Genomic DNA, 22,691 nt, shown 5'->3' with positions numbered 1-22,691 from the left:
TAATGCATTTGTTATCTGATTTGGTGTTGGTAAGGCTGATTTTTTCTGTGATGTTTTCTTGGTAAATAATGATACTATTACATAATGTACATTTTTACATAGAGTTTAAGTAGAAATATTCAACAATATAAATTTTAAGGATATGTTATTCATAAATAATAATTGGTTTTATTCTTGGCAGATGACTGTACCAGGAGATCAGAGGGACAGCTGACATCTTCAATTTTTAATTCTGATGATCTTGAGATCCCACAGGATACAATTGAAGTGAATGCCATTACTCCAGATATACCATCATCTCTTCACAGCAAAGATCGGTCATCTGCTCATTTGAACCAGGTCCTGTCTTCTGATTCATTACCGACTACTAAGGAAAATCAAAGTCACAAAATAAGCATTAAAAAACAAATTGCTCCTAAAGCAAAGAAGCCATTTTCATGTTCAGAATATGGAAATAGTTTTTCCCTCGAAAAGTCTTTTCTTAAATATCAAAGCATTCACACAGCAGAGAATAGATTTTTTGGTTTCAACTGTGGGAAATTTTTTAACCAGAAATCAAATCTTGTTAATCACCAGAGAAGTCACACAGAGGAGAAGCCATTTTCTTGTTCAGAAAGTGGAAAGTGTTTTACAGAGAAATCAAGTTTAATCAGACATCAGATAACTCACACAGCGGAGAAGCCTTTTTCCTGTTCAAAATGTGGAAAATGTTTTAGCCGGAAATCAGATTTGGTTAAGCACAAGAGAACTCACACAGGGGAGAAGCCTTTTTCCTGTTCAGAATGTGGGAAATGTTTTAACCAGAAATTGGATCTTGTTAATCACCAAAGAACTTACACAGGGGAGAAGCCTTTTTAATGTTCAGAATGTGGGAAATGTTTTAATCGTAAAATGATTCTTGATAGCCACAAGAGAACCCACACAGGGGAGAAGCCTTTTTCATGTCCAGAATGTGGGAAATGTTTTAACCTTAAATCAGCTTTGGTTATGCACCAGAGAACTCACACAGGGGAGAAGCCTTTTTCCTGTTCAGAATGTGGAAAATGTTGTAGCCGGAAATCAGGTTTGGTTAAGCACAAGAGAACTCACACTGGGGAGAAGCCTTTTTCCTGTTCAGAATGTGGGAAATGCTTTAACCAGAAATCAGATTTGGTTAATCACCAGAGAACTCACACACATGAGAAGCCTTTTTCCTGTTCAGAATTTGGAAAATGTTTTAGCTGGAAATCAGATTTGGTTAAGCACGAGAGAATTCACACAGGGCAGAAGCCTTTTTCCTGTTCAGAATATGGGAAATGTTTTAACCAGAAATCAGATTTGGTTAATCACCAGAGAACTCACACAGGGGAAAAGCCTTTTTCCTGTTCAGAATGTGGGAAATGTTTTAACCAGAAATCAGATTTGGTTAAGCACCAGAGAACTCACACAGGGGAGAAGCCTTTTTGCTGTTCAGAATGTGGGAAATGTTTTAAAGATAACTCAGTTTTGGTTAAGCACAACAGAACTCACACAGGGGAGAAGCCTTTTTCCTGTTCAGAATGTGGAAAATGTTTTATCCAGAAATCAGATTTGGTTAAGCACCAGAGAACTCACACAGGGGAGAAACCTTTTTCCTGTTCAGAATGTGGGAAATGTTTTAAATATAAATCAGATTTTGTTAAGCACCAGAGAACTCACACAGGGGAGAAACCTTTTTCCTGTTCAGAATGTGGGAAATGTTTTAAAGATAAATCAGATTTGGTTAAGCACAAGAGAACTCACACAGGGGAGAAACCTTTTTCCTGTTCAGAATGTGGGAAATGTTTTGTGAAAAAATCATCACTTCTTAGTCACCAGAGAACTCACACAGACGAGGAGCCATTTTCATGTTCTTAATGTGGGAAATGTTTTACATGGAAATCAACTCTTTACAAGCTTCAGTGAAGTCTCACAGGAGAGAAGCCTTTTTCATTTTTAACCAAAAATTGTATTTTCATAAAGGGGTTGTCCACTATTAGGACAACTCCTTCTCATTCCTTATGTTTGGCCTTGTTAAAATAAAAACACACATACGCACTTCCTGTTCTGGCGCCGTTTCCATCGCGTTTCCGTAAGGATCAGACAAGATTGTTACATCTCCCAATCCTGCTCCCAATCAATGCCACCTTCAGACGTATTGTACATCAACAGGAAGGACATGGCCTGGACATAGCACCAAGAGAACGCACACACTGAAAGCATTCTCTTCAGACCGTGTTCCTGGGGGAATTATAAGCAATTTACAGCCTCAAACATGCTGTCCGATATGGGAAAGAAAGACAAGATCAGAGGTTAATCTGAGGTCCTCCACCTCTGGCAGCATGTCTGGTATGCAGCATTTCTTATGGAAGGTCTTATCTTCTTGCTTCAGAGCTATTACTGCCTCACCTCAGCATGGAAAAAGAAGCTGTCTTAACCCTCATGATGCCAGACAGCTCCAGGCTGTATGTCCTGCACCAGCTTCTCTCTTAATGTAAGCCTCACAAGAAAACAGCTCCACAAATCTCCCTGTACGCTCACCAAAGCACATACTGAGCAGTGCTTGCTTCACAGGGACATTTACCCCCCAGCCACAGGTTATTCTGATATGGGGAACAACATAACTTATTTGTATATCAGATTGCGTCTATCCCTACTAAAGAAGATATGGAGCAATATATTCAGAGGCTGGAGACCACATACAATACTGAAATACGTCCCCTCACGTCTGTCCTGTCACAGCTTACTGACAAGGTACAGAGATTAGAGGATAATGTCGTCCAAGTTAGAGGCCATCATAATGCTCAGAAACTAACACTGGATCTTCACAGGCAGTAAATAAACCATCTGTTTAATATGGTTGATGATCAAGAAAATCACAATAATATCTGGATAAGGGGTATACCTGAAAGCATCAATGCACAAGCAATCATGTTGTCGGGGTAAAAGAGAATATATATATTTGTAACTTTTGTAACTTTTATACGCTTTTTTGCTAATGTACTAACCACCATTTTGTGTCATATAACAATAAGCTTTCCTTGCTATATATTACTCAAATCGAAACTTAAACTAAGACAGTTCCAGTGTTGCCAAGACTTATTTCAGAGAAACGAAACAAGATTATAAGCTGACGGCTGCAATATCTGCCCAGAGACTGAGATAAGGAGATGTGGACCAATCAGGAGTGGCCAGACACTGGACTTTCATGGCTTACCCCGCTCCGGACAACCCCTATCCCCTCCCCATTATGTAGTGTATTTAGATTTGTGCATGTAAAAAAATAAAGGCAGAACATTGCTGAGGACGTTGTCTGTAGTAGCCTTCTGAGCATGCTCTGAGCTTGAACCAGCTTGTTGTCTGACTCATTCTTTGAATGGTTGACCCATGCTCATAGTTTGAATTTGGAGTGACTGGAGGACGAGTGGAATGTCATCACGACCCCCACAAATGGCGCTCAACGTGCGGCGTGGCTAGCGGTACGCCGCCCTCCCGGACCCATATCGCTGATTTCCCTGGTGGTGACCGCGGTGGCTGAATTTGAGGCCTGATCAACCTCCATCGAACACGGTAAGTTGAGATGTATTTTATATGTCTCACTTGCCTGTGTGTCAGCCGCAGCGGTTCCTGTTGGGTTGTCAGGTTGAATCTGGGTGGGTGATCGGTCGAGTGATGAGACCTCAGGCGTCCCGCACCACGTCCTGAACCAGCAAGTGTTAAAACGAGTGACGTCGCATGCCTGCGCGTGCTCGTGTGCACACCACCTCCTCCTCCCCCGGTCACTGTACTTTTCTTAGATAGCTGCTTCCCGTAACTGATAGTCGAGGTTTCAAAGCATTCCTGAATTGTAGTGTAAGGAGGTGTTGTGCTGTCAGAATCTGTGACGAATTGAGGAGTGCTCTTCGTCTAACACAGAGACTGCTGTAAAGTCAAGGTTAAGAAACAGTGTATTGAGGTGTCTCTACACTGTCGGGTGGTGCCGTGGTAGGAAAGGAGATAGATTGAGGTGTCTCTCTATCTCATCAGTGTATTGAGGTGTCTCTACACTGACGGGTGGTGACCTGTAGTCAGGGTGCCGTGGTGAGTCGCACTGTAAAGTCGCCATTCAAGGCTAGGAAAGGAGTTAGATTGAGGTGTCTCTCTATCTCATCAGTGTATTGAGGTGTCTCTACACTGACGGGTGGTGACCTGTAGTCAGGGTGCCGTGGTGAGTCGCACTGTAAAGTCGCCATTCAAGGCTAGGAAAGGAGTTAGATTGAGGTGTCTCTCTATCTCATCAGTGTATTGAGGTGTGCTCTACACTGAGGAGTGGCGACCTGTGGACTGCACCAGTGATCTGAGTCGCGACAGATCATTGCATTCTATAAGAAAATGTTGTGTATATTCAAATTTGAAAGATCTCGTAAGTTGCGGAATGCTGCTGTAGGAGTTAAGCCAATTAGTGGAGTTACGGGAAGGCAAGAAGGCAAGAAGAATGTTAGGAATTTGTATAATATGATAAGCTTATCCAGTACAGGCAGGCTTTAGTTTTCAGTGTAGAAAGAATGTATTACACAGAAGTTGGGAAAGTTGGGTGAGGATTTTTGCACCAGACTCAAGCACATCTTAGAGTAGATGGTGCAGGGGGGAACAGAGAATGCCGAGCCTTTGTTCGGATACATGAAAGCTGCAGAATGTGATTTGTTATGTGCCCCCAAAATGGCCGTTGCACCTTTGATGCCTGTCACTACACTGAGCCCTCAGTCACCACCCTATAATGGCGCCGACGCCAAATCACCGGAAGGGTGGACGTGTCGGGTGTGTGGAGAGCAAAACCCACTCTGGGCGGGCCGCCCATGGCACGATGCCCAGCCTGCCCCCAAGAATAATCCCACCCCCACTCTAACTCCTCCCTCCCACGGCCATCTTGTTACACCTCTTACTTGTTGTGGGAGGCCCGGAAAGCCCCAATCCGGCCTATATCCACTACTAGATCCGTCCGGTGCATATTACCAGCCACCAGCACAGGTGGAAAAGCCCGCAGTCCCAGAGCACCCATCTGAAACTAATGTGACACCCTCTGCTCCAGTCCACGATGCTGAGACGCTTCCCCTGTTTCCTATGGGAGTCACCCACAACCCTGGGGATATCCTCCTCAACCCCCCCAGAATTTCAGGCCAGACTGCTCTCCCTCCGCCAACATACTGTTACTCAAGACGATACGGAGCCAGATGAGGGATGGGCTCAAGATACTCCAGCCCCCCCCCCCCTTCCTTTACCCCATACGTTTCCTATGGCATCCTCCACCCCATATCCATTACCCGTACTCCGGCCCTTGCTCCAAGCAACTGCTGAAAGAGCACCACCCCCCCAGCCCCTCAGAAGTCTGGGACCCCTGCCGCTCCCGGAACCTAGTAGACCCATCAGGACGCCCTGTCACTCTGTCAATAGGCTATGGTGACATCCTTACACATCGGGTGGGGGCCATAGTCAACCCTGCAAACACCTGTATGAGCCATGTTGGAGGATTGGCTCGCAAAATTTCCCTTGCTGCTGGTTCTACTCTGGCTGCAGAATGCCAGGCTCACTTAGCCGAAAACGGAGAGCTTTCAAAAGGCCATGGATTCCACAAAAGCAGGATCCCTTAGTACGTATGAATCCGGCCTAGAATACATGAAACAGTTAAAAGTCTGGGCTCAGGATCGCTTGTCAGATCAAGCTGGGTCTGTACAAGATATTCAACAAGACCCTGATGAATCAGTGGAAAGATATTCTGCAAGACTCAGCATGCATTTTAAGGATCTCGGATACAGTCCTCACGTCAAGACGCAGGCCGCCCTGTTGGTTCAGGCCCTAGTAGATGGCCTACAAGACGCTCTCAGAGATGAAGTCCTGAGAGTACGGCCCGAGATTCGTTCTTCTTCTTTCAACGACGCGGTGGACTTCGTTAAAGCTTTCCAAAAATCAATGCTAAAAATGGAAAAAGATACTAAGCCAAAGAAGAAAACCGCTCCTGCCATGGTATATCAAGCTCAAGAAAGCTACCCACCCCCTGGCAACCAACATGGAATCAAGTGGGTAATGGTTAAAGGCACAGGTGATGATACTCCTCCCACATATAGAAGACAAGACAGAAGAGATGACAGGGGACCATCCAGAAACAAAAGACCATCTCGTGATTCTGAAGGACGAATGTTGTGTTGGGAGTGTGGTAGCCTTGACCACATCCTCAGAGACTGTCCAACCCGCAGACAGTACCATGACCGGTCGTTCCGTGACGGTCCACACAACCATGGACCATCAACCACTGGAGTTCCTGGTGGACACTGGGGCGGCCACATCTGTCATTTCCTCTGCACAGCTCCCTCCTTCTGTATCCCTATCACCGGATACCCTCACCTGTGTTGGGGTAGAGGCCAACATATTTCTTCTCCACTCACAGTCCCTGTGTCTGCAGGACCGTTCACCGGAGTACTCACAAGATTCTTGGTCTCTGAAACTTGCCCTGTCAACCTGTTGGGAGCCGATCTCTTAGAGCGGATGAAGGCAACAATTACCTTCGGAAACCATGGTATGGAGCTTCTTTTGCGGGACCCTCATTCCGAACAAGAGACTGAAGACCGCTGTGTTCTTAAAGCCTTCCCTCTCATGATGATGACCATACAACCTCACACTCTTCTTAATACCTCACAATTCCCTCACTCTCTGTGGTCCAGTGGGCCAGAGGACGTCGGCCTCCTGCAGGTTCCCCCGGTCCGAGTACACCTCAAGCCTGGACACAGGTACCCACGGTTGCCACAATACCCCCTCAAGGCTGCACAAGAACAAAGCTTGAGTACCCAAGTCGCTTCCCTCCTGGAATCAGGAGTCCTTGTCAGATGTGTATCTCCATGCAATACACCCCTCTTTCCTGTAAAAAAGAAAACCGTTCCGGGAGAGCCTCCAAGATACCGGTTGGTTCAGGATCTCAGAGCGGTCAATGCAGCTACCATTTTAGAAACTCCAGTGGTACCCAACCCAAACACCCTCTTGTCTCAGGTGCCTCCAACGGCCACCTTGTTTACGGTGTTAGATCTGGCCAACGCCTTCTTCAGTATACCCTTACATGAAGATTCGTGGTTTCTTTCTGCCTTCACCTTTCAAGGAGCACAGCTTACATGGACCAGGACTCTGCAAAGAGCCCAGAACTCTCCTAACCAATTCACTCATTCTATGAAGTCTATTCTGGAGCCATGGGTTCAAGAGAACCCTCAGGTCACCTCTCTACAGTATGTGGATGATCTTTTACTCTGTGGCACTGAAGAAAATTTGCCAGAGATGTCAGCATCCCTTCTCTGGTTTCTTCACTCAGCTAACTGTAAAGTCTCGAAAGGCAAAGTCCAATGGTGTCTGCCCAAGGTCATTTTCCTCGGACATTGTATATCACAAAGTGCTAGACATCTGACTGAAGAAAGAAAACAAGCCATCATGGATATCACCTTCCCAATTACCTATTCCGCTATGCAGACTTTCCTTGGTCTCATCACTTACTGCAGGCAATGGATCCCTGATGTCTCAAAGCTCATGCAACCTCTGTACGACTGTCTCAAAAATGAAGGCTCAGTTTGGTTTCATGCTGAAGATCCACGTGTTTCTCATCAACACAGACTATGTTTTGACCGCCTTAAACAGGCTGTTGTCTCTGCCCCGGCCTTGGGCTTACCAGACTATACTCAGCCATTTCACCTTTTTGTCTCGGAATCGGAAGGTCATGCCTCTGGAGTTCTAGCACAACGCTATGATCATAAGTATCGGCCTTTGGGCTACTACTCAGCCCGCCTGGACCCTGTCGCCCGAACTGCCCCCACGTGCCTTAAGGCGGTCCACGCTGCTCACATCCTCCTTGACAAGTCAGCTGATATCGTCCTTGGACATGATCTAGTTATACAAGGCCGGCCATGATCTCTCAGCTGTTCTGCAACAAACATCTCCGAAACATCTAACCAACCAAAGACACCTGCGGCTGCAGTGTTCCCTATTGTTGCCCTCCAATATAACATTTACCAGATGTCTGACTATCAACCTTGCCACTTTGCTTCCACCTTCTAGGGGGGAAGGTGAAGAGGGTGAAGGTCCATTGGTGGAACCTCATGATTGTATAAAAATTTTGCAGGAAGAGACTTCTGCTCCAGAGAATATGGTGGCACATCCGCTCGCAGACCCTCAAGGGAAGTTCCACACGGGATATGCTGTCACAACGGACCTAACAGTCCTCAAGGCTGAAGCTCTACCACCATACATGTCTGCACAAGAAGCTGAACTTGTGGCTCTCACAGAGGCCTGCCACCTGGCAGCAGGAACAAAGGCGAATATATATATATACCGATTCCAGGTATGGACATGGAATTTGCAATGATTCTGGACTCTTGTGAAAGTCTAGAGGATTCATCACAGCTGCAGGTACACCAGTGAAACATGCCTCATGGATTAAGGCCCTAATGAAGGCCCTGGAACTACCCATTCAGGTTGCTGTTATGAAGGTCAAGGCTCATGGAAGACTAGAATCCAGAGAAGCCAGGGGCAACCACCTAGCTGACCAAGCAGCCAAGACTGTGGCAGTGGAGAATGTGTCATCAAAGTGGCAGGAAAAGGAAGAAGAGATGGGGGAGACCCTGCAAACCGTAGCTGTGGCGCTCACTAGAGCAAGAGCCAAAGAACAGCCGGCGGAAGACCATACAAGTCCAGCGGAGACACGAGTGGAATCCAGGGGGGTCAAGATGCCTGAAGAAAAATTGTGTGAGGAACAAAGGAAGACCCCCCACTGAAGAAGTCAAGCAATGGAAATCGGCAGGAGCCGTGCTGGCAGGTCGCAAAGATTCAAAGGTCAACTCGACTCTTTACCAAGTGGATGGGAAGCCTTGCTTGCCTAGACGCATGTACTCAGCTGTGGCAGCATGGGCTCACGGGCCTATACACAGAGGAAAGAATCAAGCCTTGGCATGTATCAAGAAACTGTACTTTGCACCCGGAATCTCTTCCACTGTGACTGCGTACTCAAAATCCTGCTCTGTCTGCGCTACCTGCAACCCAACGTGTACGGCACGGGTCCCTCTCCAACACCTGGCTAAACCAGACTACCCTTGGCAGAGAATACAAGTCGACCATATCCAAATGCCTAAAGCAGGAAAATAGGAGTACGTTTTGGTAGCCGTGGATATGTTCTCAGCCTGGCCCGAGGCCTACCCGGTTGTCAACATGACTGCTAAAGTCACAGCCAAGAAACTGATCACCGAAATTGCCTGCAGATTTGGAGTTCCCCAAGTCATAGAATCGGACCAAGGACCAGCTTTCACAGCAAATATCTACGAAGAACTCTGGAACATGTTGGGAACAGATTTGGGCCTCCACACTCCATACCATCCTGCCAGTTCAGGCAAAGTGGAGAGAATGAATTCCACACTCAAGACCCAGCTCTTGAAAATGACCTAAGATCATCCCCTCCCCTGGCCCGACCTACTCCCTATAGTATTGTATCATATCACACACACTCCTCAGGCCAAACATGGGCTGACTCCCTATAAAATTTTGTTTGGGACCCCACCCAAGATAGGAGAGATTAGGCCCCAAGAGTTGTCTGAAACACATGATAGAGTGGTAAAATTTGTGATTGCCTTGTCTAGAGAATTGACTAACACCCGCTCTCCAGTATCTGCTTCTCTCCCAGAATCTACAGGTGATGCAGTACATGATTTCATCCCAGGCGATCTAGTGTATGTGAAGAAGTTTGTCCGGAAAGACTGCCTCCAGCCGCAGTTCGAGGGACCGTACACTGTGCTTCTCACCACCCCGACGGCTCTGAAGCTTGAGGGCAAGAGCACCTGGATTCACGCCTCCCACTGCAAGAGAGACAGAACGAGTCTATAAAAGATGACTACCTTTTTCTATATCCTTTCCATATGCTTACTGTCTGTCCCAGGGTGGACAGCTACCACATAGGGGTAGATACCTCCTTTTTCTCAAGTTGGTTGGGAGGGCTCAAGGGATTCCTCCAACAAGTTTGTCTAGTAATGGGAGGTCTATTAGTATTGGGCCTGGTGGTCCTGTGCTGCATAGTCCCCTTATACAGGAAAATATAACCAATGCTGTCCCAACCTCCGGGACCTTTCTGAATCAAGAGAAGATATGGAGAAATACATTTTTTTGAACAAGCCTGACCAGACCCCCCCATGCTAAAGTTCAATTGAGAGATTTAGTTTAGGGATAGTTGGGAGAACTCCATGTGTCACCCAGGATAGGGCTCGATTGTCTGGGGGCGTCCCATAAGGGGGCAGCTTCTAAGATGATTGGGTGAAGAAATCCACCTCCCCTCTCCCCACACATGGACAGTCTCAAAGGCCCCGAAGCAAGGGAAAGCTTAGTGTTTAGGGGGGAATGTCGGGGTAAAAGAGAATATATATATTTGTAACTTTTATACTTTTGTAACTTTTATACGCTTTTTTGCTAATGTACTAACCACCATTTTGTGTCATATAACAATAAGCTTTCCTTGCTATATATTACTCAAATCGAAACTTAAACTAAGACAGTTCCAGTGTTGCCAAGACTTATTTCAGAGAAACGAAACAAGATTATAAGCTGACGGCTGCAATATCTGCCCAGAGACTGAGATAAGGAGATGTGGACCAATCAGGAGTGGCCAGACACTGGACTTTCATGGCTTACCCCGCTCCGGACAACCCCTATCCCCTCCCCATTATGTAGTGTATTTAGATTTGTGCATGTAAAAAAATAAAGGCAGAACATTGCTGAGGACGTTGTCTGTAGTAGCCTTCTGAGCATGCTCTGAGCTTGAACCAGCTTGTTGTCTGACTCATTCTTTGAATGGTTGACCCATGCTCATAGTTTGAATTTGGAGTGACTGGAGGACGAGTGGAATGTCATCACGACCCCCACAATGTCAACACTATGGACATTATTCAATAATATCCTTAGTGATCCTATTGATAAGGAGATTGACAGGGCGCACCGTACAATAGGCAATCATGGCCCAGATCCTGAGCGTCCAAGAGACATAATCTGTCGCATACTTTTTTTCAAAGTAAAAGAGGCCATTGTGAGGAAAGCAGGGGAGTTGGGTCCTGGTGATTTCAATGGAAAACGCATATAATTGCTCACATATCTATCCTGAATGACACTTGCTAAAAGAAGGGTATTGAAACCACTACTTGATGCCATCCGGGAAAATGGCCTGATGAACTCCTGGGGGTACCCATTCCAGCTGTATATTTTCAAAGATCCAAGCAACATGAGACCTTTCTGTGATGCCCTGGACATTCCATATATCTGACTGGCCACCTGCTCCACCATTGCCACAGAGAGTTCCAGCACGTCGCAGAAGGTGTTCAATGGGTCAGGAACTTGATGGTGATGCAGCCAGATGGGAAAGGAACCTGCCAATCATATGAGCTCCTGAAATAAATCTTGTCTTTCCTGATGAGAGACAGTTTGCAGATGCTTACTTATTTCTTTAAGCATATAATTAGATATATCTAAATAGAGCGTTAGCTGCCACTCTTCTACTATATAGAATGTCTAAGTTCATAAAAGATCTTAGACCAGGATATAAGTTGAGTTCACATGATACTACTGTAATATCAGGCTGTATTACATTACTTGCTTTATATTCCATGGTTCCACCTAATAGGAATCCTAGAACTGAAAGTTTGACTTACGCCTGTAAAGACAACCCCCAGTTAGGGACTTGCATTGGGATCTGCTTGTTTCACAATTTCCTACTGTTTTGATATATTCATAATCTATACTTCTTAGACACTGAGAGGTAGACGTTCCTATCTACCGTCTATACTTCCTCTTTGCTCTTAATCTTTCTCTCTTCCCCCTCCTCCTTTTTTTCATATAGTATGGCACAACTCAAACCTTGCGCATTGAATGTCAGAGGACTTAATGTTCCAGAGAAAGGAGCACAAGTGTTTTATCATAGGCATAAACAGCACGTACATTTTCTCTTTCTTCAGGAGTCACACTTTAGAGGCGATCATATACTGTACCTCAGATTCCTAATAGATATTATTCATCTTGGCGTCCCAGAAAAATGCAGTTTTGAAGTCTAAGGTGCTGAGTATAGGCCGCCACAGATCACTGCCGCATACTATTGTAGAAACACTGTCTGACACGGAGGGGAGGTACGTGTTTGTTAAGATCTCCATCTACTAAAAATTTTGACTTTGGCAAACTTCTATCTCCCTAATTGTGACCAAATTAAGACATGCCGTCAATACTTAAACAAACTAAAATATTTTGCGGAGGACCTTATCATCATTGGAGGTGACTCTAATTTTGTCTTGGATCCTTCTTTAGACGGGTTCCTGGGCCGGAGTCACCTATCTAAACCACAAACAAAAGCTTTGCTAATTGTGCTTTGGTCTCAACCAGTCGATGTATGGAGGATACTACATCCAGACGTAAAGGATTATACTTATTATTCTCCCATACTCAATATGCATAGCTATATAGTCCTTTTCTTAATTAGCCGTCACTTGCCTACATGGCAACCTACATCTCAGGTAGGAACTGCCGTATGGTCAGATCATGCTCCTGTATATTGTAACTAGCTATTGAACCCGTTCTATACCCGGGTGGCGAGCATTTTTATTGGTATATGGTCTCCCATGCTGGTATGTGCTGCCCCCCTCCTAGTATTTCTGCTGCCCCCATCCTGTCCCCACCATCCTATCCTGGTATGCATGGCACCCCTCATCCCCATCCTGGTATGCATGGCACCCAATCCCCAATCCTGGTATGCATGGTACCCCTCATCCCAATCCTGGTATGCATGGTACCCCTCATCCCTATTCTGGTATGCATGGTACCCCTCATCATGGTATGCATGATACCCCGCATTCATATCCTGGTATGTATGGTACCCCTCATCCCTATCCTGGTATGCATGGTACCCCGCATTCCTATCCTGGTATGCATGGTACCTCACTACTCATCCTGGTATGCATGGTACCCCCAATTCCTATCCTGGTATGTATGGTACTCCTCATCCCTATCCTGGTATGCATGGCACCCCATCCCTCATCCTGGTATGCATGGCACCCCTCATCCCTATCCTGGTATGCATGGCACCCCATCCCTCATCCTGGTATGCATGGTACCCCTCATCCCCCAATCCTGATGTGTGGCCCCCTCGCCCCCCAATCCTGGTATGTATGGCACCCCTCATCCCTTTCACTCTGCACACATACAAAAAAATAAACACTTATACTCACCTTTCTTCCCTGTGCTCTAGCGCTGTGGTGTTCTGTTCTGCCGGAGGCCGGGGGAGGAGTGCAGCGCCGGAGTAACGCATGCCCATACCACGCTGTCCAGCGCCATTTTGCTGAAGACACACTGCAAATGTGTCTTCAGTAAATGGCGCCAGATAGCGCTATGCGCATGTGCTGACTCTGACGCCTTGACTCCTGCCCCGGTCTCTGACGAAGAGAGGTCAGGTAAGTATGTAAGTATGGCGCCGGAGATCGTGGTATGCGTTCAGTGCCTACGCATACCGTGATCTCCGGCGCAATACACACTCCTCTTACCTGTAACGGCTCCATGCGTTCTTCTGTTTGGAGCCAGACTACGCAGGCGTGTCACGCTTGCGCAGTCTATAAAGGCTTCAGACAGAGATACGCATCTCCCGTTATATTATAGATCTGACTATGCCGGACTCCACCAAGGCTTCAGATGTTGGAACCTAAATGATAATCTGCTGAAAGACTGACTGTGTCTCAGACCTTCTTGAGACTATAGACTCCTTCAAATATATGAGCATGATGAAACTGCCTTACCATTTAAATGGGAAGCACTCACATGCGTCTTTAGAAGTATAATAATAAAACATACGAAAAAGCTAAAAAAAGGAGAGAACAGCTAAAGTCGCCCATTTGCTTGAGCGGATTGATCTCCTTGACAAACAACATAAATGATCTGCTTCCCTCCAGGTATACGCAGACCTGCTTAACCCTAGAATGGAGCTAAAGTAGTTTCATGGGGTACTCACAAATATTTTGTAATTTCAGGGACCTACTTATCGAAGGAACCAAGTGAAAGCTTCCATTCTCGGTACTAGATATGGGGCCTCCTCGAGAAAATTACTTAAAATGTCGTACACTAAAGTTAATATATAAGGTGTGGGATAGGGGTAAAAATATTCTGGGGATTGAAAAGTACATAAACTATACTCCTTTATGGCACAACTATAACTTACCAGAGTTACAGAAGCTAAATAATATTAGTGAGTGGGAGGATAGGGGTGCTAGAATAAACGCCATACTGATTGATGGACATCACCCAATAGATACCATTGCTAAAGCAGTGGATACAAAAGGTCTATTAACCCTTATTTATAGGCAGTTACTGGCCCTACATTTGGATAATGTTGATAGTTAAGAGAAAATGGGAGGAGGATGTGGGTCCGTTATCTGAGGAGCAATGGGGGAAATACTGGATTTGACACCGAATCTTTCATTGTCAGAGTCACAAAAATTGTACCGAATTCTTCTGATTCATAGGGTATATAGATCCAAGTATTTCAATTAAAATTTAAATAGAAACGGATGACACATGTCCTAGATGTGGTGAAAAGGACGCCCACCTGATGCATATGATGTGGGAATGTGTAAATATTGGCGACTACTGGAAGGGGGTGATGGCTCTTGTATGATCTGTATTTGGGATACAACTTCAGTTGGAACCTAAAATCTGTATCCTAGGACTCCTGGGAGAGGACGTAGACCCAGACTTCCATATGGCAGTAGATAGCTCAAGAATATTATTCCAAGCCAGAAAGTTGTTGGCACTACATTGGATAGACAATTCTCCCCCAACAATAACAGAACTAAAATCCAGGATAAATAACAATCTATGCTTGGAAAGGGGATCTTATATTAAAGGAACGCTCAATGAACCTTCACAGAAATACTATCCTGGACCGTTTGTCCATTTCCTTACAGTAAACCAGGAATTTATATCCTTATACCCAAGGTGTCAGCAAATAATAATTGTCTCAGTCCACACAATTGCCCCTTCTTAGATATATTCTTTTTCTTTTGATGTCTCAATAGGGGAAAAAAAGCCGTCAGGAAGTATTCAGATATTTATGTACAAATGTAAAATTACTATTCCAAACATTGTACTATAGAGCGATATTGGGTTTTATATCATTGTAAACCGGTTCTTGTATTCTTTACTGGTTTTTATTTCTTTTTCTTTTTTTTTGTCACAAAGTTTATTTAAAAAATGAAATGTTGTTAATTCTTTGTTTTGTTAAATAAAAATGATCTGATTGAAAAAAAGAAAGGAGCGAAGGTCTTTACTAGATCAAACGTATACAAAATATCAAGATCATATGTGAAGGTTCTCGTATGAATTCACAGATAAATGTGGTTGCTCATTGGCAAAAAGGTTACATCCACACGTGTAAAGGACATACGTATCCAAAATAAAAGGGGCACCCGGGCCAGAAACTCATAACCCCATTGACATAGCGGAAGCATTTAGTTTCTTTTATAGTTCGCTGTATAATATTCATGGACAACACCACGACATGCCACCTAATATTCTTGAAACTAAAAATGACAAATATATTAAGGACACTGCCGTTCCTTCCTTACAGACCCCTGAGCAGGAGATACTAGACAAAGCTTTCACTAAACAAGAGATAGGAGAGGACAATAAATCATTCCCTATCGGGAAGAGCTCTGGGCCACATGGATTCAATAATAGATTTTATAACATGTTTGCACCTCTGTTATTACCATTTTTAGCCTAAGTGTTCAATAATATCTCAGAAGACTCCCCCTTTTGCCCCCCAATCACTTAAGGCTCATATAACGGTTTCATCAAAGCCTGGAAAAGAACCAAATACCTGCCCTAATATTCATCCAATATCATTAAATAATGTAGACGTCAAAATATTCTCTAAAATGGTTACAACACGGCTCTCCCACTACCTACCCTCAATTGTCAGCAACGATCAGGTTGGCTTCATTAAGGGCAGAGAAGCTCGTGATAATAAAAATAAAATGTTGTTAATTTCACATGCAAAAAACAGGGGGATCCCAATGTGCCTTGTTTCTGCCTACGCTAAAAAAGCGTTCGACACAGTGCATTGGACTTTCTTGAAGAGCACCCTACCACAAATTAGGTTGGACTCTTTCTTGTTACCTAAACTTCTATCCTTCTACACTGACCCTAAAGCGATAGGGTAAACGGCCTTCTATATGACACATTTTCTATTAAAAAGGGGACGAGACCAGGGTGTCCCTTATCACCTCTCCTATACACATTGGTGATGGAACATTTCGCGGTAGCATTACATACAAATCCAGATATTAGTGGAGTTACTATAGACTCACATCACTATAAACTAGCTCTATACGCAGATGACCTGTTGCTCTATGTTTCAAACCCAATGATCTCATTTCCCTCTATAATAAAGGAATTTGAATAACTCAGCCATGTAAGCAATTTTAATTCAACTACTCTAAAACAGAAGCCATGAACATAACTTTTAACGCTGAACTGACACAATAACTCATTTCTAACTTCCCCTTTAAGTGTCAGAAAGACACAATTAAGTACCTGGATATACAAATTCTGGGGAACTTGGATGATCTGTATCTTTTAAATTATATCCCCCATCCTTGAACAAATGGTTAAAAATCGAATGAATTATAACTTGAAACCCTTGTCCTGGTTTGGTCGTATTAGTCCGATCAAAATGGACATTTTACCAGATCTTCTTTATATATTTCAGAGCGTTCCGGTCTGCGTTCCTCAGACCTTTTTCTCCCGTCTCAACAATTCTAACATCAAGTTTGTATGGGGAACATCGAGGCCTAGGATACGTGTTAAAATATTGTGAAGAAACAGGAGGGAGGGTTAGGGAGCTGCAACGCTGAATCCAAACAGGGTGAAGATAGTCCACTGAAGGGTGCCGGTCCCGCTGGTGAGCACAGACATATGAAGAAAACGAAAAGGAGAAAATCGGCACTCCAACAGGTAAAATATGAGAAAAATGTATTGGATCATTTAAAAAAAAAAAAAAAAGTTAAATTCTTATGTGTTTTTGGCGCTAGGGTTGTGCCCTTAGTTATAGCAGATGAGAAAAGGACAATGAAGTCATTATATATACACAAGCACAATGGAGTCACATGACACGAAATGAGAAATCAATTAGACATGCAAAAGGTGTGAAGAAAATCCCGGCCACAGTTCACATTGAAGACAACGAGATCAAATCCAGACAAGGTGATCATTACAAGCGTCACACAACAAGCCAGAAATGCAAAACACCATGATGGTGAAAAATAAGATAGAATTACACCTCATACTCTTATTCATGCATATCCGTATCCCCCTCTGTATATAAACTGTTTATTGCAGGACATTTGTGTGAAGACCACCGGTGTTAGCTGCCAGGGGATTATCCCATATAGGAACACAACACCGGGATTAAGTGTACAGGTGTGAGATCACAGGGTCCGAACATCACAAATGCCATCAACTATAGCACCGGAAGGTGGGAGGATATACTGATTATAGAGGGACAGGAACATGTATGCATGAGATGGATGATAGATTCAGTATAGAGCATCACAATAACAATGTCCAATAAACAGAGAAAACGCATCAATGTCTAAATTGTGAATAGAAATATTGTTCTTATCGATCTGACACACGTAAAAATATAATATAAAATAATATGCACAATAACCAATATGGAGAAACTATAAACCTATAACAATGAACATATAAAGCGGAAAAAAAATATGCAAATCAAAATTGATTACATAGTAGAAAATTTACAAGGAAATCCACCCGCATCTGATCTGGTGCAAAGTATAATATCCTGGCAAAGGATCATAGAGCCGCAGATATACCGAGCATTATCTGTCATATCACCGGGAGGCAAATAGATGCATCATTGTAAAACATACGAGAACAAGTACAGAACACTGGTGAGATTACTGTGGAGCATTGTAATGGCGAATCAGATTACTGTGGAGCATTGTAATGGCGAATCAGATTACTGTGGAGCATTGTAATGGCGAATCAGATTACTGTGGAGCATTGTAATGGCGAATCAGATTACTGTGGAGCATTGTAATGGTGAATCAGATTACTGTGGAGCATTGTAATGGCGAATCAGATTACTGTGGAGCATTGTAATGGTGAATCAGATTACTGTGGAGCATTGTAATTGGGAATCAGATTACTGTGGAGCATTGTAATGGCGAATCAGATTACTGTGGAGCATTGTAATGGCGAATCAGATTACTGTGGAGCATTGTAATGGCGAATCAGATTAGATGGAGCGTACAAATCCATGATATCCAAGAGCTGAATGTATAACAGATCAATGGCAATGGGAGACGTCTGCATAGAGTCTGATGGAGAACCTGATCGTGAGGCTATAGATGGAGCAAGCATTTCTATCTGTATCAACGAAAAACAGGTAATTACATTATAATAAAACTGACAAAAACAAATATCTGACGCAGAACTGAATCGTGAAGCTGTGGATGTAGTGGGAATTTCTATCTGTATCAACGAAAAACAAATAATTAAATTATATTGCGAAAAAATGGACAAAAATAAATATATGAGAAATGGAAGATAAATAAGCTGCAGAACATTGCAATGGAAATACTCAGTCATTGCTGAAAAATCTTTAAGATATTTGCATCATTTATGTGCGTTCTGCGAAGATGAATCAGCGATGATAGCGCAATATACAGAAAGGCAAATAAGTACACCGGCAAATAATAACCGGAAAAACACAAAATAAATTCAGAAAACCTGGAATGTCACCATATAGATGTCTGCTGGGAATAAACCAGTATGGATTTCATCAATAGATGTAAAACAGGTCATTGCGGAAATTCATTACCCGAAGGGTATTTAGTATTTACACGTCAGATCCAGAAGGCTTCACGCATATTAAGGTGTTTCTGTCTGTTTCCACCCCTTACCGGATGATGAACTTTTTCAAGACCAAGGAAAGAAAAATGTGTGAGATCACTATTCTGTATGGACACACAATGTTTTGTTCCCCCGGAGTATGTGCTATTAGAACTGTTGATATATGAAATCTGCTCCGGTGTGCTCTATGAATCCTATCAATTTGTATAAAACAATGTTGTCCACTATTCTGGAGGAAGGCATTTATTTGGCTGTTACCTGATTATCCCATTTTACCCATTTTTCATGGGCTCCCCAAAACACTAAAGGGTATCTCCCCTCCCCCACTCTTCGCCCTATTATCTAGGGTATGCGTTCATTGAATGAGAATTTAAGCCAATGGCTGGTGAATATTTGTATCCTCTGGTTATTCAAACACCAGCTATGTGAAAGATACTACGTCTGTCCTGAGGGGTTTTGACAGGTTCGTGTGGCAGGAAGAATATAGGTTTGTCACCAGCAATGTTGTCAACCTGTATTCCTCCATTCCTCACGCATTGGCCATCATTGCCGTTCAACACCATTTAAATAAATATAGTGGATATTCTGTGAATTTACAAAGGTTCATTATAACATAAAATATTTGTTGTCCCACAATAATTTTATGTTTGATTCTAAATATTATTTACAAGTACTTGGAGTCCCCATGGGCTCCAAATTCTCACCATCTTTGGCTATTCTGTACATGTCGTCGTGGGAAGAAATTCACATTTTTTCTGATGATAATCCATTTTTTAGCACATTTTTTGGTTTGGTAGATATGTTGATGATGTACTTTTAGTATGGAGAGGTGACCCCCATTTAGTGTCACAATTTGTTTTGTATTTGAATTCCTATTCCTTAAATTTAAAATTCACTGTCGGTGAACCTTTGATTTCCACTCCATTTCTGGATATTTTCCTGACCGGGATAGTAACATCTCATAAAGTGGACACCACACTCTATAGAAAACCTTTGTCAGGCAACACATTACTGTAGTCTTCCAATTCTCAACTTACTCTATACAGTTCGCAGGGACGACTCAGTATAGGTGGAGGGAAGCACTCCGATGCCCGTTCAGAGAATGTGACCCGTACTACACAAAATTTGTAACTTCCAACATAAGTGCTGATCCATCCTCCATGGATTCTTTTATGCCTAAGGGGAGACCTGCCCCCACACCCCCTGTGATGACATCACGGGGGCTGGTCTCCAGCCTTCATATTTTTATTAGATATCTGTTTTTGGCAATAACTTATCGTGGGTTGATCGTAGAGGCCCGAAAGTGATACCATATTTTCCGTTATGATTTTACCTTTCTCCAGAGACCACATACAGTATAGCTGCCATCTGCTATTTTGCTACTTTTGCGCCACAGCTCCCCAGAGGGGCTTACAGCGACGGAAAAATATCCATATTGTTCCTTAGCTGACCCTGCCACCCAAAATATAGGCTTCATTATTATCGGACGTATGGAACTTTAGTTATTCCCTATTCAGTATCGGCTTCGGGCTGTCTGCATGCCTTTGTTACATTCCCTTTGAAGCACTGGAAATACAACCTTCTCAGTTAGCTGTAAATCTATCACAAGCCTGTGTTAATTGGGTTTGGTAGCAGCTTTTGGGCCAGCATTAGCTTACAAGGCTCTTCTCATGTGTGTGTTAACTTGCATAGAGGCCACTGGCCAAAGTGTCAGCTCTTCTCCCGTGGACAATTACTATAGGGGAGGAGGGAAGAGGGGTCTGGGAGAGAGACTTCTTAATATCTATGACAGGGGAGAAGAAAAGATTTTCAATATTTCCATGACAATCTGTTTTTCATTGATACAGATAGAAATCCTTGCTATACCTATAGCCTCACGATCAGGTTTTGCATCAGACTCTATGCAGACGTATCCCATTGCAATTGATTTGTTATACATCCAACTCCTGGATAGCATGGATTTGTACATTCCATCTAATCTGATTCACCATTGCAATGTTCCACAGTAATCTCAGCAGTGTTTTGTACATACTTGTTTTCATCTGTTTTACAATGATGCATCTATTTGCCTCCCGTTGATATGATAGATAATGCTCGGTATATCTGCGACTCTATGATCCTTTGCCAGGATATTATGCTTTGCACCAGATCAGATGCGGGTGGATTTCCTAACATCGGTGGTTTTCACACAAATTTCCTGCAATAAACAGTTTATATACAGGGTGGGATACAAATATGCATGAACAAGAGTATGACGTTTAATTCTATGTGCCTTGTATATAGTATTATTTGGTCACTATGTGGTGATAATATTTGGTCCGGCCATGGTGTGACGGTTTTTGTCCCTTTGTATGTGATATTATTTGAAAAAATGTATGTGACACATTCCCTTATAGAAAAATAAATAAAAATATACCTAGATAGAGTACTGGATATTTTAAGAAATGTTTAATAGGTTAGAATAGAGTAGGGCCCGGCCAGAAGAGTCTACCTTGTCGTGGCGGCGGCTTACAAAATCTTTTGGCCAAAACAAAAGCTGCTGCTATGTATGTGATCTGCTGTTCTATGGGAACTGTTAGGGTATGTGCACATGGTCAGAGCAGCTGCAGGTTTGGCAAGGTGTTACAGCATAGTGGATAGGATTTCTCCGCTCCGAACACCTCGTACACACGCGGCTCCGCTCCATACACCTCGTACACACGTGGCTCCGCTCCGTACACCTTGTACACACACGGCTCCGCTCCGTACACCTCGTACACACGCGGCTCCGCTCCGTACACATCGTACATGCGCGGCTCCGCTCCCTACACCTCGTACACGCGCGGCTCCGCTCCGTACACCTCGTACACACACGGCTCCGCTCCGTACACCTCGTACACACGCGGCTCCGCTCCGTACACCTCATACACACGCGGCTCCGCTCCGTACACCTCGTACACACGCGGCTCCGCTCCGTACACCTCGTACACACGCGGCTCCGCTCCGTACACCTCGTACACACACGGCTGTGCTCCGTACACCTCGTACACACGCGGCTCCGCTGAGTACACCTCGTACACACGCGGCTCAACTCCGTACACATGCGGCTCTGCTCCGTACACCTCGTACACACGTGGCTCCGCTCCGTACGCCTCGTACACGCGCGGCTCCGCTCCGTACACCTCGTACACACACGGCTGTGCTCCGTACACCTCGTACACACGCGGCTCCGCTTCGTACACCTCGTACACACGCGGCTCCGCTCCGTACACCTCGTACACAGGCGGCTCCGCTCCGTACACCTCGTACACACACGGCTGTGCTCCGTACACCTCGTACACACGCGGCTCCGCTGAGTACACCTCATACACATGCGGCTCCGCTCCGTACACATGCGGCTCTGCTCCGTACACCTCGTACACATGCGGCTCCGCTCCGTACGCCTCGTACACGCGCGGCTCCGCTCCGTACGCCTCGTACACGCGCGGCTCCGCTCCGTACGCCTCGTACACGCGCGGCTCCGCTCCGTACACCTCGTACACACACGGCTGTGCTCCGTACACCTCGTACACACGCGGCTCCGCTTAGTACACCTCGTACACACGCGGCTCCGCTCCGTACACCTCGTACACACGCGGCTCCGCTCCGTACACCTCGTACACACGCGGCTCCGCTCCGTACGCCTCGTACACACACGGCTCCGCTCCGTACACCTCGTACACACGCGGCTCCGCTCCCTACACCTCGTACACGCGCGGCTCCGC

The 22,691-nt window shown here is 44.5% G+C and overlaps 1 protein-coding gene across 1 annotated transcript; it reads left to right on the top strand.

Moving 5' to 3' along the window:
- The first annotated feature begins 987 nt into the window (after positions 1 to 987).
- On the top strand, positions 988 to 17,496 carry LOC141201611 (uncharacterized). The gene is made up of 2 exons (XM_073663614.1): positions 988 to 1,806; positions 17,410 to 17,496. The coding sequence occupies exons 1-2, from the start codon at positions 988 to 990 to the stop codon at positions 17,494 to 17,496; spliced, it is 906 nt and encodes a 301-aa protein (XP_073519715.1).
- The last annotated feature ends 5,195 nt before the right edge of the window (positions 17,497 to 22,691 follow it).

This window comes from Phyllobates terribilis, unplaced genomic scaffold (genome assembly GCF_046119375.1).
Source record: "Phyllobates terribilis strain yellow unplaced genomic scaffold, ASM4611937v1 Scaffold_120__1_contigs__length_5212024, whole genome shotgun sequence".
Lineage (NCBI taxonomy): Eukaryota > Metazoa > Chordata > Amphibia > Anura > Dendrobatidae > Phyllobates > Phyllobates terribilis.
Note: the sequence above shows the minus strand (reverse complement) of the source record. Positions and strands in the feature narration are given on the sequence as shown.